This window comes from Myxocyprinus asiaticus, chromosome 42 (genome assembly GCF_019703515.2).
Source record: "Myxocyprinus asiaticus isolate MX2 ecotype Aquarium Trade chromosome 42, UBuf_Myxa_2, whole genome shotgun sequence".
In the NCBI taxonomy this organism is placed as follows: Eukaryota; Metazoa; Chordata; class Actinopteri; order Cypriniformes; family Catostomidae; genus Myxocyprinus; species Myxocyprinus asiaticus.
The window spans coordinates 34,216,089-34,233,879 of record NC_059385.1 but is presented as its reverse complement, the minus strand read 5'-3'; the positions used below and the strand labels follow the sequence as shown (position 1 = coordinate 34,233,879).

The 17,791-nt window shown below is 39.0% G+C and overlaps 1 protein-coding gene across 1 annotated transcript; it reads left to right on the top strand.

The window, feature by feature from the left end:
* Positions 1-288: 288 nt before the first annotated feature.
* Positions 289-16,462, top strand: reep5 (receptor accessory protein 5). The gene is made up of 5 exons (XM_051684022.1): positions 289-522; positions 715-808; positions 8,678-8,816; positions 13,152-13,320; positions 15,919-16,462. Exons 1-5 carry the CDS (start codon positions 405-407, stop codon positions 15,966-15,968), a joined length of 570 nt encoding a protein of 189 aa, XP_051539982.1. The 5' UTR covers positions 289-404; the 3' UTR covers positions 15,969-16,462.
* The last annotated feature ends 1,329 nt before the right edge of the window (positions 16,463-17,791 follow it).

Genomic DNA, 17,791 nt, shown 5'->3' with positions numbered 1-17,791 from the left:
AGATCAACAGTACAGAACGACCTGTAAATAAGCTAGTGAGGACGCGTTTTTAGGAGAAGGGTATTAATAATGGATCATGTGATGCTGGTTACAAAAATGTGGAAAGAGCAAACTTTGAATGCTATAGCTTAGACACTACGGGCACATTAGGTATTTTGCCCAGTGTGATATCTTATCAGATTCGATAAATGTTTAATCTGGAATAAAATATTTTCTGTTTTTATAGAAATCTCTTTTACACTACTGATGGTGAAGGGTGTGGTCGAGGAAGTGTTGCTGTGACGTCACGTTCTCAGCGTGTCAGTCAGTCGCACTGTGCTGGTGAAGTAGAGCAGCAGGACTCGCTGCTGTTCATCGTTTTCATTTCAAATTTAAAAAAAAGCCACCATCAATCCAGACAAATCATGGCACAGGCGCTAAAAGAGCGGTTCGACAAGTTCCTTCATGAGAAAAATATAATTACAGACTTGCTGGCGAAGATAGAGGCGAAAACTGGAGTGAACAGGTCATACATCGCATATGGTGAGTACTGCAGGAAGCAGATCTGAACCAGGAACACATTGTCCTCGTAATGTTGGACAACTTAACCAACACAGCACGGCAAATCAGCCTTTGCACAAGTTTTTATGTAACTTTAATGAGACAAATCTTTTTGTTTGTGTGGATCAAACATAAACCACTGATAATTGGCTGATGTTGTCTTTTGTCTTGCAGCTGTCATCGCCTTCACTGCAATTTATCTGGTGATCGGATACGGCGCATCTCTCCTCTGTAATCTCATTGGTTTCGTGTATCCCGCTTATATATCGTGAGTTGGCATTTTTCTGTCGTAGCATAGCAAATAGGGACGCCATCATAGCAGTCATAGGCCCTGTTACAAATGTCACCCTAAGCATTGCGGTCCTGCTCTGAGTCCAGAATCAGACTTTGGTGACGTAAGCTTGTGCAGACAGATGGGGAGCTAGTCAGCAAGTCCATGAGGGTGCACGAGTTAGTAAAGTGTGCATTTGGGACAGGCTTCAATCAGATAATTTCAGTCAGCATTTTTAAACATTATGTTTTTCATATACAGTACATGCAGTTTTACAAATTATTATTTAAAGTCGTGACATTGATAGATAAGGGTAAAGAGACACACTTGAAATTTACTCTTGGATATTTATTTTTATTAAATAATTTAAAACAACACACTGAATTAAGCATTAGACACTTTTATCAAGAACCTCTGAAAAACACACATAATGAAGTACACAATTCACAGCAGCCAAACTCCATTATTTTAAATATTTAGAGAACAAATAAACATGATTCAGACACATGGATGATTACAGGCAGGTGCTTAAACATAGTAAAATGTATAGGAGAGCATATGTCTCACACACCACCACAGATTGCAAAATCATTTATAAAATTAACACAGCCACACTTCTGCAGGTATATATATTACTGTTAGACCAAACATTGCTATTTAAAAAAATATAAGCAATCTTACAATGTACAGCTATGTGCAGGAGACGTTTTCTCTCTTTTCTTGATATTTTTGAGTCTCACAATAATTCTAAAATCCTCTTTGAAACAACAAGAACAAAGGTTTAGGGTTTGTTACTTTTATGAACGTAAAACTTTAATTAAAACTGAACAGGATTAAATCTCTGGAAAACTAAATAAAGTTTGAACTAGTTATACACAGCAGACTAAAAAGTGATGCTATATACACAAGAAAAGCAAGTGATCCATTGTTGACAGTCAGTAAAAAAGGATTATTAAAATAAATATTTAATCCACAATTGACATTGCTTCGTCCGCCATGATTTTTCCTCCAGCTCGGAAACTTCAGTCCACTGTGATTCATCGTGAGGATAAGAAGTGGGGACTGTTGGGTAGAAGTCCGCTGTGGAGCTAGCACTGATGCGTACCAATTCACATACTATACTAAATATTATGCATGATAATGCAGCCTTCAAGTGCGCCTGAGAAGCTCCTACAACCAAGCGAGGAAATGGTTATTACAACATGTCACGCATTCAAGTTGAAAACTAAATTTGGAAGAAGCCAAACAAATACACAAAATATGGCTGCAGTCGTCGGGGTCCAAGCACCCATGGCTCATGTAGGCTATTAGGTCACCAGAATGTAGTGTATTGAACAATTGATGATGCGTTTCAGCCCTATTTAGCTGTGTAAACCTAGCAAACTTTTTTATATTTGCAATTTTAAAATTATTTAGTATAAATTTATAACATTATTCTTTGTATTGTATTACCCTGCAATAAGTAAAAAAAAAAAAAAAATTAGTTACCACAGCTGCGATGAGGTTTCTAATTCAGCTGCTGAGAGAGTGACAAAAAATTTGCCATCTTTCTCTCTTCTGACTGCTGTGATCCCCCACTCTATATTTTCTTCTTTTGGAATGTTGTGAACACGTAATAGTGGATACATTTTCCTTTACCGTTGAAGCAAAGGGTAAGCAATAATTATATTTGCTGTGGTCTCCCGATCACCGCTATACAATTTTACCCTGCTATCGTTTACTTTCGCATTCCAAACCTGGATATGTGAAGAGGGCTTATAGACCTTATTCATTATCTTTATTTTTTGATGATAACGACAGGGATGTAAGGGATAGACATACAGTCCCTTCAATGGGTTGTAATGTTCTTTAATTTGTTTTGAATGTTCCGCATCGCAAAAAAAGCACCACCAAAAAAAGCAACATCTTTTAAAGAAATTTCAGTAGACAAAATACTCCAGAAAACACGAGTGGTGAAAAATTAGATCTGATCTAAGAGCTTTACACAGCTTTATGCTGTGCATGCCATTAAATAGACTGTAAATCTATCCTTCACAGCTTCATTTTCATTCACATCAAAAATCAAAGATGGCGCTACTGTGAATAAGGTCTATTGGAGTGCATTTCGGGGACCCAAAGCAGATTTTCAAATGGGGCCCCCTTTTTTAGGCATAAAGCATAAAAATGCAAAACTATCAAATGCAGTCTATTAGCACAGGTAGGCTAGAATTGCAACAGAAGTACAAAACGTAATGAAAATAATATGTTAAACTAACAACAAATACACCAATCACATGCATAAATAAAAAATACCTTAAAATTTTATAAAAGACTTTACAAATGAATAATAAAGAATTAAATTGCTAAATTAAAGGAATAGTTCACTAAGAAGAACCCTTACGAGAGAAGAGCAATTAGGAGGGCTATTTGAAAGTGGAGATTTACAGTAAAAAAGGACTTAAACATTGATTTGTTTCTCACCCATACCTATCATATTGCTTTTGAAGACATAAATTAACCACTGAAATTGTTATTCTGCCTTAATATGATTTTAGAGCTTCAAAGTTTTGAACCCTGTTGATTTGCATTGTATGGACCTGCAGAGCTGAAATATTCTTCAAAAAATCTTTATGTTCAGCAAGAGAGGAAAAAAGTCATACATCTGTTATGGCATGAAGGTGAGTAAATGATGAGAGAATTTAAATTTTTGGGTGAACTATTCCTTTTAGATAAGGTGGATGGTATTTACACTTAGCATAAATAGTGGTAGATACTATTAGCACCGCAGTGTATTATAAAACTGTATATAATATAACAACATATTCAGTGTATGTAGTGTAGTATTGTGACGGAACTTAAACACATCGTTGGCAGCAGGAAGTAGCACACTTTAAAGAGATAGTTCACCCCAAAATGATAATTCTCTCATCATATAATACTTATCCTTATGCCATCTCAAAATCATCTGACTTCTGCGGAACACACAGATACAGTATTTTGAAGGAGTTTTATTTTAAATGAACTGAACTATTAAGCATCTACATTTGAGATGGAGTATAAATCATGTGGCGCGTGTGCTATGTGTCTGTGTCAACAACGGAGCAGCGCTTATTCACTGAAGCTCACTGCACATGCAGACTGCATATTTACCTTTTAAACGAATACTATAACGATTTACAAAACTATTGTATGCTTCACGAGACTTTCAATATAATGCATGAGTCAGCTGGACTATTTTAATGGTGCTTCTATGCTTCTTTAATGTCATATTGGAGCTTGACAGTAACGACCTGTCCATGACACAATAGAGCGCAACAGTCTGGCTCTAGAAGTAAAAACCCATGAATGTTTTCCATGGACGAATTGATTTTTAATGATATATACATTTATAAACATTTAAAGACAGACCTACCATGAGCTCCGAGGTTGCTCTAGATGGTATATGCTTTCGTTATTTCAACTTTATTGTTTAGGGATGTAAATCGTATGTTTCATCACAATACGATCTTATATTAATTATCTTAGACAGCGATCGATGTTTGCTGATACCTCAAATTCTGCCGCAATGCGATTTCGATTTGATTAGATTCAGGGACATGCGATCGATATAACCATATGATGTTTTTACACAGTGAATAAAATTTATTACCTCACAAGTGCAACCAAAAATAACAATAATTGAATATTTTATTGAGCTCTCTGAAAAGTGCAAATCCAGTAACCACATTGGGACATCCACAACAAAATAGGGTACTTCAGTTGTAAAAAAAGAAGAAGAAAAAAAGAAATGATACAGATAAATAATATAAATTATTTAGTGTAAATTTATAACATAATACATTGTATTATATTACCCTGGAATTCATTTTAAAAAACGAGTTATCACAGATGCGATGAGGTTTCTTATACAGCTGCTAAGATAGTGACAGGGAGTGACAAAAAAATTTGGCATCTTTCTCTCTTCTGTCTGCTGTAATCCACCAATCTATTTTTTCTTCATCTGGAAAGTTGTGATCGCATAATAGTGGATATATTTCGTTTGCTGTTGGAGCAAACGGGTAAGCAAAAAGGATATTTGCTGTGGTCTCCCGAGAACCGCTATGCAAGTTTACCTTGCAATTATTTACTTCCATGTTCCAAAACCCAGAAGTGTGAAAAGGGTCCATTGCCTTATGGAATGAGGTAAACACTACAGTGACAATTTTTTGTCATCTCTACATCTAACGTACCCACGACTTGATTTTGACAGGAAAGTGTGCTATCTGTGTTTTTTTTCTTGCTACCACTTCCACAGTAAAAAATTCTGTTACAGTTTACTGTGATAAATGTTAGTAAGGGTGTTGATGTGAAGATGCGAAAAGTCTTGTAATTGATGCTGGTGCAGGGCAGGTGTTTTCTCTTTCTCTTTTCAGTGCTGTTCAGAATATCGCTGCTGTTAAGCCATTTGACATGGTTGAATTGCTGTGTAGTGCTTTAAAATAGAAAATTCTCATGTAGAATTCAGATGTGTCGCATATGCTACGATATTGATGGAAACCCAATGTAATCACGAATGTGAGCTGCTCTGCGCTATCCTGTCACCAGAGCACGCATTTCAAGGGAAGCGCATGCACGGATAGAGCAGAGCGCAATTCCAGGCTTCAATCATTCCGAGCACATCTGTGTCCCACATGAGAAGCATATTTAGTGCTTTTAAAGCGAGATGAATATCATAAGGTCGCCTAACAGAAATGCGTACGGATGTGGCTGGCATGAGAGTGTCAAAATAAAGGTGCTTCTTAAAAAATGTATGCATTGATGTATGATGTTTACACCTTGAATCTATGACATTGCATCGTAGGTTTTTTGTTATCCAGATCGATGGATCGTTACACCCCTGTCACTCCTATCATCCCTAACATTGTTTAAAAAAAACAGGGGAATTCCTGGTGAACACTCTTACAAAAAATCTTGAGTTCTGGGAAACTAGACGCAAACTTGCCACAAATTTAGTTTTAACATTTGTAATACAATATAAAATAATTTAATTAATAAAAAATCGGATCTGTATATAGTTTATCGGACATGTAAACATACAAATAATTGGAATGAATTGTTAAAAAATCAATAGCGGTCAATCTCTAATAAAAATGTAAATAATATCGATTTTGATGCACAAATATCGATACAATATGAGGAAAAATATTGCAATACTTTAATATATTGATTTTTATCCACCACCTCACTTTTAAATGACAAACGTGGCTCTGATCTGTGTTCATGTGCCTGTGTTCACTTTTATTTAAAATAAAATATGTCTCCAAGTACATGGGATGAAATTTGCAAAAGGCAGATTTGAACACAGTCTTTGTGCACTTAAAGCCAGTTGATACATAAATATCTCCGTCCCACTTTAACGATTGCAGGTCAGATTTACGTATCCACACCACTTTTTAAATGATTATATGGTATTTTTCCGTAGTTTTGACTGGTTTCAGAAGTGGTCAAGATTGCCCAATCGTTTGTGATTTACTAGACAAGTCATTTATTTAATCATTTTAAAAGACTTAAAGATATCCATGTGCATGTTAGGTACCAGAGTTTAGAAATAATAGAACTAAATGACTATACCTTTTGGTGTACAAATGCCACCAAGAAAATATATATATTTTTTTTTGAATGCAGCTCATTGAGGAGTTCAAATTTCTGATAAATGCACATTTGAGGAAGACCACTTTCTGTCCCATAGGATATATAGTATAGTCATTTCTAAACTATTTAGTCATATATAGAAGTCATTTAAAGCATATTAGCACTCAATTCCAGTTCATTTAGCTAGGAATTATTTTCTACCCAATTGATGTAACACTTCAGTGATTGGCAGCAGCAGCTTTTGTGATGTTTGTGTGACAACTCTTGATGTGATGGCAGCAGTAGGCACTTCCCAGTAAGATCGACTGCACCAGATGCAAAACCTTTTGTGTAAATAATTCTTAGCAGATGCTGCTCACTGTGGGTGTAACCATTCAGGTCAACTAATTACAGTTATGATAAAGAAATGTAGGCTAAATTTGCAAAGTATTACGTACAGGTGCAGTGATACTTGGGGGTTTTGGTAAATGGTTTTGGATGTCAAATGCATCAGAACAACAAGCACATTTCTCTGTCACATACACTATATTGCCAAAAGTATTCGCTCACCCATCCAAATAATTGAATTCAGGTGTTCCAATCACTGCCATGGCCACAGGTGTATAAAATGAAGCACCTAGGCATGCAGACTGCTTCTACAAACATTTGTGAAAGAATGGGCCGCTCTCAGGAGCTCAGTGAATTCCAGCATGGTACTGTGATAGGATGCCACCTGTGCAACAAGTCCAGTCGTGAAATTTCCTCGCTACTAAATATTCCACAGTCAACTGTCAGTGGTTTTATAACAAAGTGGAAGCGATTGGGAATGACAGCAACTCAGCCACGAAGTGGTAGGCCACGTAAAATGACAGAGCGGGGTCAGCGGATGCTGAGGCGCATAGTGCGCAGAGGTCGCCAACTTTCTGCAGAGTCAATGGCTACAGACCTCCAAAGTTCATGTGGCCTTCAGATTAGCTCAAGAACAGTGCATAGAGAGCTTCATGGAATGAGTTTCCATGGCCGAGCAGCTGCATCCAAGACATACATCACCAAGTGCAATGCAAAGCATCGGATGCAGTGGTGTAAAGCACGCCACCACTGGACTCTAGAGCAGTGGAGACGCGTTCTCTGGAGTGACGAATCACGCTTCTCCATCTGGCAATCTGATGGACGAGTCTGGGTTTGGCGGTTGTCAGGAGAACGGTACTTGTCTGACTGCATTGTGCCAACTGTGAAGTTTGGTGGAGGGGGGATTATGGTGTGGGGTTGTTTTTCAGGAGCTGGGCTTGGCCCCTTAGTTCCAGTGAAAGGAACTCTGAATGCTTCAGCATACCAAAAGATTTTGGACAATTCCATGCTCCCAAATTTGTGGGAACAGTTTGGGGATGGCCCCTTCCTGTTCCAACATGACTGCACACCAGTGCACAAAGCAAGGTCCATAAAGACATGGATGAGCGAGTTTGGTGTGGAAGAACTTGACTGTCCTGCACAGAGTCCTGACCTCAACCCGATAGAGTACCTTTGGGATGAATTAGAGCGAAGACTGCGAGCCAGGCCTTCTCGTCCAACATCAGTGTCTGACCTCACAAATGTGCTTCTGGAAGAATGGTCAAAAATTCCCATAAACACACTCCTAAACCTTGTGGAAAGCCTTCCCAGAAGAGTTGAAGCTGTTATAGCTGCAAAGGGTGGGCCGACGTCATATTAAACCCTATGGATTAAGAATGTGATGTCACTTAAGTTCATATGCGTCTAAAGGCAGATGAGCGAATACTTTTGGCAATATAGTGTATCTATAAATGTCATTTATGACCCTTTTTTCAGTGTCACAGAAAGTAAATGTTATTTTTTCCACAGTAGTTATCAAAATGAATTGATTTAGAAGAATAGCAGATAAAATGTCAACAAATTATGTAATTTGAGAAGATACAAAAAGCCTTTCAGAAGTAATTTAAAGCATATTAGCACTCAATTCCAATTTACATAAGTGCAGATTTCAAAGGTTTAAAATAAGTTTGAACTTTCAATCTGTATGAGACACTGTTATGAATATAAATAAATTATTTTTTTTTTGTCTTAAACACATGAAAGATCTAAAACAGTTAAGACAGAACAAATATCAAATTCACTGAAAGATCGAATTCTTTACTATAGATTATCTATAAGTAGTAATTCAGAAATGACAGAACAGCAGCATAAAGAGAAACCAAATTACCATAATCAGTGAAAGTAGTGAGACGTGCTCATATCAAATCATTGTTCTCTTTTTGTTTGCAGAATTAAAGCCATTGAAAGTGCAACCAAAGATGACGATACCAAATGGCTGACCTACTGGGTGGTTTACGGAGTGTTCAGTGTGGCAGAGTTCTTTGCGGACATTTTCCTCTCCTGGTTCCCATTCTACTTCTTGGGAAAGGTAGCGTGCAGTACATGATGTAAATGTTAACAACAGTTATATTTGTACAGTTAAATTTATGTATTGCAATAAGAGTGTGTTGTTGTACATGTTTGAATTACATGGGTAAACAAAGGGGCAGTTATCGATTTGGGCAAACTGCTGTAATAATTTTGAGAATACAAATCTAAACCTGTCATTATTTAAAAATGAGAATTTTCAAATGATTCCAGATCTGATCTTGTCTTAAAGAGCCCATATTATGCTAATTTACAGGTTCATAAGTTTATTTTGGTGGTCTACCTAGAATAGGTTTACATGCTTTAATGGTCAAAAAACACAACATTTTTCTCATACTGTACATTTCTTTTCCCCTCTCTTCTTCTTCTGGCTCAAACGCTCTGATTTACCTCCTGTCTCTTTAAAGCCCCCCTTTCCGAAAAGCCCAGTCTGCTCTGATTGGTCAGCTGGCCTAGTTTGTTTTGATTGGTCAACCACGTAGAGCGTGTGTCGGAAATGTAATGCCCCTTACCATAACCGAGTTTCAGCTCCTGAGTCTTCCTGAGCAGCTCTGTAAACACTATTGTAACTATGGTAACAATGGCATCGGTTTTACCCGTACCAGCTCTAGCCCGAGTCCGATAAATAATGAAATAATGAAAGTTTGGAAGAACAGGCTGATCGACCCCGAACCACCTTCGCAAGCACGACTTGAGCAGGGCGTTTCACAGTGGTAAGTTTTAATTTAGTAGCTTTCTTACAATTACACTGTTGATTATTGTGAACCTAACAAAGCTTCAAGTAAAAGACATGTAGTGCATCTAAGTTAGTCATTGTGGCAAGTAGGAGGGTGGGGCCAGGCCGTGATGACGCATGCCCGGCCCCTAATCAGGCTAATCAAGCCGACGAGAGAGATAAAGGCGGCCGAAGGCAGCAGTTCGAGAGAGAGAGGGCTACAGGCAGCTGCCCTGTATGTGTTTATGTTTGTGTCTTTTTGTTTAATTAAACATTACTTTGATGCTTCGTCCGGTTCTCGCCTCCTCCTTTCCCTTTTTTTCCCGTTACATTGGTGCTGAAGCTCGGGAAGGAGGAGGAATGCGCCGTCGTAGAGTCCTCGCCACTACCATCCACCCCAAAGGAGCAGCCGCGGCCATCCGCCTGGAGACGGAGGAGTTGCTACCGGCCGCCTGGATGTGGAGGAGCCACTGCCAGGGGTGGAGGAGTTCCCGACCGGCCGCCGAAATGCGGGTCCACCCAGGAAGGAGCGGCTGTTGTCTGCCAGAGGGTGGAGGAATGATCGAGGACCAAGTGACGGCGTGTCTGGGAACTAATTGACCTGAATTCAAAAATGTGTTAAGGGGAATGTGTGTGGATGGGTCCTGCACGAAAGCAGCGAGATGTGAAATGTGTGATGCTTTGGCAGGGGAGGTGGAGCCGGGGCCATCTTCGTGAGGGGGGGGAGAGGCTGCGGCCCCTCTCATCCTCAGGGTTTCTCGAAGGGGATTTCCCTCTGGAGCAGTCCAGGGATGAAACCCTCTGGCACACCTTCAACCAGGTAAAAGTTTTCAATGGTCAACGACTCCAGCCGAACATCGCGCTTTCATATCCATATTTTGCAATAATAAAGGAGCGGTTGTATTGAGTGAAGCAGGACGCTCAAACAAAGGAAGATACAATCCAGCTCTTGGAGCTGGAGCCACCGGGAAATGTTGTTCTAGGCAGCTCATTATAATCCGATGGCGGGTCACTTAGGGGAGAGGAAAACATTGAACCGACTAATAGCCCGTTTTTATTGGCCGGGCATTGGCGGCAATGTCCGCAGTTGGTGTGTGGCATGCCGCGAATGTCAGCTGGTGAATCCACCGGCCACCACAAAAGCGCCATTGCGCCACCTTCTGCTGATCGAGGTCCCCTTCGAGAGAATTGGCATGGACCTCGTCGGGCCATTAGAGCGGTCAGCATGCGGACATCGCTTTGTATTAGTCCTGGTGGACTATGCAACGCGATATCTGGAAGCAGTGCCTCTACGCAACATCTCAGCACAGTGTTGCGGAGGCACTCTTCAAAATAATCTCCCGGGTGGGGATTCTGAAAGGAATCCTCACTGAACAAGACACAAAAATAAACACATACAGGGCAGCTGCCTGTAGCCCTCTCTCTCTCGAACTGCTGCCTCCGGCCGCCTTTATCCTTCTCGTCGGCTTGATTAGCCTGATTAGGGGCCGGGCGTGCGTCATCACGGCCCGGCCTCGCCCTCCTGGCTCATCTTTTGCTGGAATGGGTATTATGAACGGAGAACAGAGGCTTACTCCCAGTTAGTGAGCAAGTTAGCCGTGGACCACCGTGGATAGCGGCCGTAACATTACAGCTTGTAATTATAAGTAAACCTCCACACTTTACCACTGATAAAGACTCCTGAGATTTGACCATTTTGTTACACAGTTTTAGGTAAAAGCCAGCCCACACTGAATAGGAAACCCTTACCAAAACAATAACGTTACATAACAAGTTAGCCAAGCACTACCGTGGATTGCAGATGTAAAATGACCATTCATAAAAATAAATCTCCACACTTGATCACTATTCATGATAGTAAGAACGACAAGCAATCTGCATAATTCTACACAATTGTAGGTAAAAGTGTGCCCGAAGCTGATTAGCAAAACTATTTCAACACAATAACATTAGCTAGCAGGTTAGCAGAGGCCTACAGGTGAGCTCTTGGTGTACACCATAGCTACAACACAAAACTCTGCATTTGAACTCTCGGTAGCGGATAAATCCACAAATAATCAAACATACCTACAGGTTGTGATCCTGAAGCACCAGATTGTCCCAACAAAGTGGGAACTGCACCATCTTTCAGGAGTAACTGACTTGAAAATCTGACATTGTTTGTGGTTGTACTGCTAAATAATTAAAATAAATTTGAACCACTGATTCTTCAATTCGTCTGCCTTTGGAAGTCCAAACAAAGAGGTTTTGCTTTCGCAGTGAAGAAAACACTAACCCAGCTCATCCTGGCCTCTGCTATAACTACTTTTGTTTGAGGGCGGGCCAAAGTAGCCCTTAGGCGGGCATTATGCAAATGTGTTACATAGTGACGTAGATACTTTACGGAAGAAATGGCTGGACTACTATCCAGCTGTTTCTTGCAGTTCTTGAGCAGTGTTGTCTCTGGGAGAAAATAACTCCCTTTTGCATGGACTTTGTGCTTTGTAACTTTGCAGACCTTTTACATGCACAAAGAGCTGTTACACACTAAAGGAAAGGTAAAATCCCAAAAAGCATAATGGGGCCTCTTTATTTAAAGGTGTAAATGGAAAACTGATGAAAATTTAAATATTTTTTGCTTGTTGACATCGAAACTGTTGCTACAACTTGAATTATTTCAGTGACTGTAAGGCCAGAACCATGCTTAATGCAAGCATGCGAACACAGACATGAATACTTGGCCTACGCATTGCAAGCGCACAGTCTGTTGTACATATTTGAAAGAATGGTTTACTCAATCATAATTTACTCACCTTCATATCATTCCAAACCTGTATGACTTTCTTTTGCGGAAGAATACATTTTAATGAATATTCTGGTCCTTCTTTTTTTTTTATACAATTGAAAAGGCAGTTGATAGGAACTAAAGTTTAAAAAGGACTCAAAAGTGTAGTAAAAGGAGTCCATGTGACTTGTGCATCATATTCCAAGTCTTATGAAGACATATGATAGGTTTTGGTAAGAAATTTAAGTCATTATTCAGAAATAAATCTTGACATCCATTAAGCGTTCATGAACACTATAAGAGAAGCTCATTCACAGTGACTTGCATGTTAACACAAAAACTTGCATTGTGTAGTGCTAAAAACAAAGTTCTCAGAAAATGTGTACTTTTAAAAATGAATTTGTCTCACCCCAGGACCATTGAAATGAACTAGTGAAATCAAAAAATGTAAAATTAAATTAAAAGTTAAACTATTAAAAGTAGGAAAAAGAAATGATGACCGATTATAGTATCTAAGAACATCTACTTTCCCTTAAATACAAATGTATACATTTTAACCTAAAAACTTAATGTTGGAAAATAAAGTTCATGTCCATCCTTCAGCTACCCTTATGCAAAGGCCGCTATTATGTACTCCCCTTGCGGCAGCGCTGAGAATACAACACATACTTATGTTGCATTATAAATTGCACTCTGACAGGAAACTCTGACTCAGAATGTGTAAAATCACAAGCGTAGCTAGAAAGACGGGTGCTTCCATACTTCAGAAGAGGATGTAGGCCTAAGCAGTGGGTAGTGTTTGAGTGCTCTAGTTCAGAGTAAAATGTAATGCTATGTTTCTTTTTTTGTATTGCTAGTGCGCATTTTTGGTTTGGTGCATGGCCCCCACTCCATCAAATGGCTCCGTTTTGCTCTACACAAGAATAATTCGTCCCTTCTTCTTGAGAAATGAAGCCAAGATTGACAATGTGATGAAAGACATCAAGGATAAGGCATCAGAGGCTGCAGACAAGTTTAAAGACGAAGGTAAAAACCATGGGCTGTATGTGTAAAGCCACTTTGAGTAAATTTGTACTCTTAAATGTAAAAATAAAAAAAAATACTTAATTTTGCTGTCATTCCAACAGTTAAGAATAAATGTCATCCATGAAGGTTCATACGTGTTAAGACATACAGTGCATCCGGAAAGTATTCACAGCTCTTCACTTTTTCCACATTTTGTTATGTTACAGCTTTATTCCAAAATGGATTAAATTCATTATTTTCCTCAAAATTCTACAAACAATACCCAATAATGACAACGTGAAAGAAGTTTGTTTGAAATCTTTGCAAATTTATTAAAAATAAAAAATGAAAAAATCACATGTACATAAGTATTCACAGCCTTTGCCATGACACTCAAAATTGAGCTCAGGTGCATCCTGTTTCCACTGATCATCCTTGAGATGTTTCTACAACTTGATTGGAGTCCACCTGTGGTAAATTCAGTTGATTGGACATGATTTGGAAAGGCACACACCTGTCTATATAAGGTCCCACAGTTAACAGTGCATGTCAGAGCACAAACAAAGCCATGAAGTTCAAGGAATTGTCTGTAGACCTCCGAGACAGGATTGTATCGAGGCACAGATCTGGGGAAAGGTACAGAAAAATGTCTGCAGCATTGAAGGTCCCAGTGAGCACAGTGGCCTCCATCATCCGTAAATGGAAGAAGTTTGGAACCACCAGGATTCTTCCTAGAGCTGGCCGCCTGGCCAAACTGAGCGATCGGGGGAGAAGGGCCTTAGTCAGGGAGGTGACCAAGAACCCGATGGTCACTCTGACAGAGCTCCAGCGTTTCTCTGTGGAGAGAGGAGAACCTTCCAGAAGAACAACCATCTCTGCAGCACTCCACCAATCAGGCCTGTATGGTAGAGTGGCCAGACGGAAGCCACTCCTCAGTAAAAGGCACATGACAGCCCACCTGGAGTTTGCCAAAAGGCACCAGAAGGACTCTCAGACCATGAGAAACAAAGATTGAACTTTTTGGCCTGAATGGCAAGCGTCATGCCTGGAGGAAACCAGGCACCGCTCATCACCTGGCCAATACCATCCCTACAATGAAGCATGGTGGTGGCAGCATCATGCTCTGGGGATGTTTTTCAGCAGCAGGAACTGGGAGACTAGTCAGGATCGAGGGAAAGATGAATGAGCAATGTACAGAGACATCCTTGATGAAAACCTGCTCCAGAGCGCTCTGGACCTCAGACTGGGGTGAAGGTTCATCTTCCAACAGAGCAACGACCCTAAGCACACAGCCAAGATAACAAAGGAGTGGCTACGGGACAACTCTGTGAATGTCCTTGAGTGGCCCAGCCAGAGCCCAGACTTGAACCCGATTGAACATCTCTGGAGAGATCTGAAAATGGCTGTGCACCGACGCTCCCCATCCAACCTGATGGAGCTTGAGAGGTCCTGCAAAGAAGAATGGGATAAACTGCCCAAAAATATGTGTGCCAAGCTTGTAGCATCATACTCAAAAAGACTTGAGGCTGTAATTGGTGCCAAAGGTGCTTCAACAAAGTACTGAGCAAAGGCTGTGAATACTTATGTACATGTGAAATTTTTTTTTTTTTTTTTTTTTTTTATAAATTTGCAAAGATTTCAAACAAACCTCTTTCACGTTGTCATTATGGGGTATTGTTTGTAGAATTTTGAGGAAAATAACGAATTTAATCCATTTTGGAATAAGGCTGTAACATAACATAAAATGTGGAAACGTGAAGCGCTGTGAATACTTTCCGGATGCACTGTAGTCTCAGCTCCTAAATTATTTAACAGCTGGAGAGGTATCCTAATCTCATTAGAAGCAGCAAGTCTTATATGGAGATTGTACACTCTACAACAAAGAAAGAAAGTGTTAGACATACTGTAGAAGTGGAATTTGGCCAGTTCTGATTTTGTTGTTGAACACATTTTTTAATTGAATGAATACATTGAAACTCACTGGGGAGGGACAGCGAATTTAAGCATTTAAAAACAAATTGGAATACATTTGTACATATAAAAATTAAATAGAAAAAGAATCATTAAATGTAATTATGATTAGTGGGACATGTCCGGTCTGGCATGAAGAACCTCCATCACTGAAGTCACTTTACAGTGGTGAAAACATTTCTACTAAAAACACAATTTAAAAATAGCCACAGAGCTGCAGCAGAATCCAAGTAAAGCTCATAGTTTCATGTGGGGTGTCAAGCACTTTGACAAATTCTTTCTGCTGTTGAACGCAATCTCCAGCGCATAATTTACATTTTATTTACTGCAAATGTTGTCATTATCGTTTTATCAAAAGTCTGCTACACCAAAATACACATTTTCCCTGCAAAGTGGATCACTTTAGATCTCTCCCCCTTGCATTAGGAAGAGTATCAATGTTTCCTTGTCTAGCCAGTCCTAGGTCACCCAGACGACCAGCCTTAGACATTTCTTGAAATAATCTACAGATCAACCAATTATGTGTTGTATTTAATCCTGACTGAATGATGTCTAGCATGTCTAGTATTTTCCACTAGTTTCCTTACCATCTGTAACAGTGGTTTATCAAATGTGCTTATCCAATAATCAATCATTTTTGCCTTGCAGCCAAGAAAGCCACTGCCAACATCATATTTGAGGAGAAAAAGAGCTCCTAAAGATGGCAGCCATTTTAACTGCTTCATATCCTACAGGACGTCACTTGCCTGAATAAATGTTGCCTTTTGTGTTTTTCTTTTGTAAAATCTTAGTAGTACTCCATTTGCCTGTCTTTAAACTAGCGGCTAAACTATATAACCATATTATATTACATCAGATAGTTTCAGAGCTGACAATACCAAGTTAGTAACATTTAAGCAGGTAAGGCATGTATCATGTTACAGATGTTAAGTAATTATTTGTAATGGTTCAGTCTCTATAAATCAGTCTCAATATCTTTCCTGTAAACATGCCTTATGCTGGTTGATAGTAATTGGTTATACACTTAAATGTCTTGCATCTTACAGTCACTGGTCATGTAACTAATTTGTATTTATTTGTGAGAACAAGAATTCATTTTTACTGAAAATGTCATCAGACAATCTTGAGAACTGTTAGCAAATGAGTCATGCTTTTGAATGAATAAAACTATTAAACAAATTATTGAAAGAAACATGGGCATGACACTCAATTCTCATCACATCCCTCAAGCTGTTTTAAAGATGAAGTATGTAACTTTTCAGTGTTAAAACACTTTCTTCTATCCCAGCTTCATACGCAGGGACAACTAAGCCATTCGTAGGTTAATTTTCTCAAAAACTGTAAAAACTGTTTTTGTGCCACTATAAAAATTCCTGTTTTGAATGACCTGTCAGCCTGACACAACCACATTGATTTAACCAGTGGCATACAATGCTGTGAAAACGTATTTGACCCTTCCCGATTTCTTCTATTTTTGTGTATTTTTCATACTAAATTGTTTTAGATCTTCAAATGGGATAGAACATAAAACAAAGGCAACCTGAGTAAACACAACACATTTTTCAAATATGTATTTTTTTTACTGAAGAAAAATTTTATCCAACACCTATATCACCCATGTGAAAAACTAACTGCCCCCTTAAACTTAATAGCTGGTTGTGCCACCTTTAGCAGCAACAACTGCAAACTAAACACTTCCGATAACTGGAGATCAGTCTTTCACAACGCTGTGGTGGAATTTTGGCTCACTATTCTTTGCAGAACTGCTTTAGTTCAGCCACATTGGAGAGTTTTCAAGCATGAACTGCAATAAATAATTTTTGCTTCAATAAATAATTTAAAGATGGTATTTTGTTTACTCAGATTGCCTTTGTTTTATGTTAGATTTTGTTTGATTTATGAGATATAAACAAAAACAGAAGAAATGAGGATAAGGGGAAATACTCTTTCACAGCACTGGGACTATCTGTTAGTTTGGCCAATGCAGATGAAGGGTTTATTCAGAACGCTTTTTGAAAACGATGTTTCTTGTGCAACTCCGTTTGGAGGTGCAGAAATTGCACACTTCAGTTTTATGTAAGATCAACATAAGTGTGAGCTGCTTGTGAGGCAAAATAAATATGGAAAAATAATAGTAAGATCAACAAATTAATTTCTTCAGTAGTTTCAGTCTCAGAAGGTACACCCTCAGAGCGTTGTTATATTGCTCATAAAATAAGAGCTAGCTGAAACCGACTGGCTGGCTTCTACACAAATTGGTACACCATGTCCAAACCACAGGCAACATGACTCCGTTAAGCGAGTTTAGTTGGCATGGTTTGTGGTATCAGTACAACAGAGATACTGATAATCATTGCCAATTGCCCCCTCTCCCTTTTGAAAAGTGCATAGAAAAGCATGCTTATTTATGTAAACAAGGTGAAAACAATGATTCAAGTTTAATGACTTTATAAACCATTATATAAAACAATTACTTTAAAAATCCATGCATTTTCAGTGTAAGTTTGAAATATAGAGGAGA

What these genes read in the sequence shown, in the direction of transcription:
- reep5 (XM_051684022.1), top strand. Translation starts at nt 405, where the DNA reads ATGGCACAGGCGCTAAAAGAGCGGTTCGACAAGTTCCTTCATGAGAAA. An exon ending in CAGGTCATACATCGCATATG is followed by an intron (nt 523 to 714) that starts GTGAGTACTGCA and finishes TTTGTCTTGCAG; the next exon opens with CTGTCATCGCCTTCACTGCA. An exon ending in GTGTATCCCGCTTATATATC is followed by an intron (nt 809 to 8,677) that starts GTGAGTTGGCAT and finishes TTTTGTTTGCAG; the next exon opens with AATTAAAGCCATTGAAAGTG.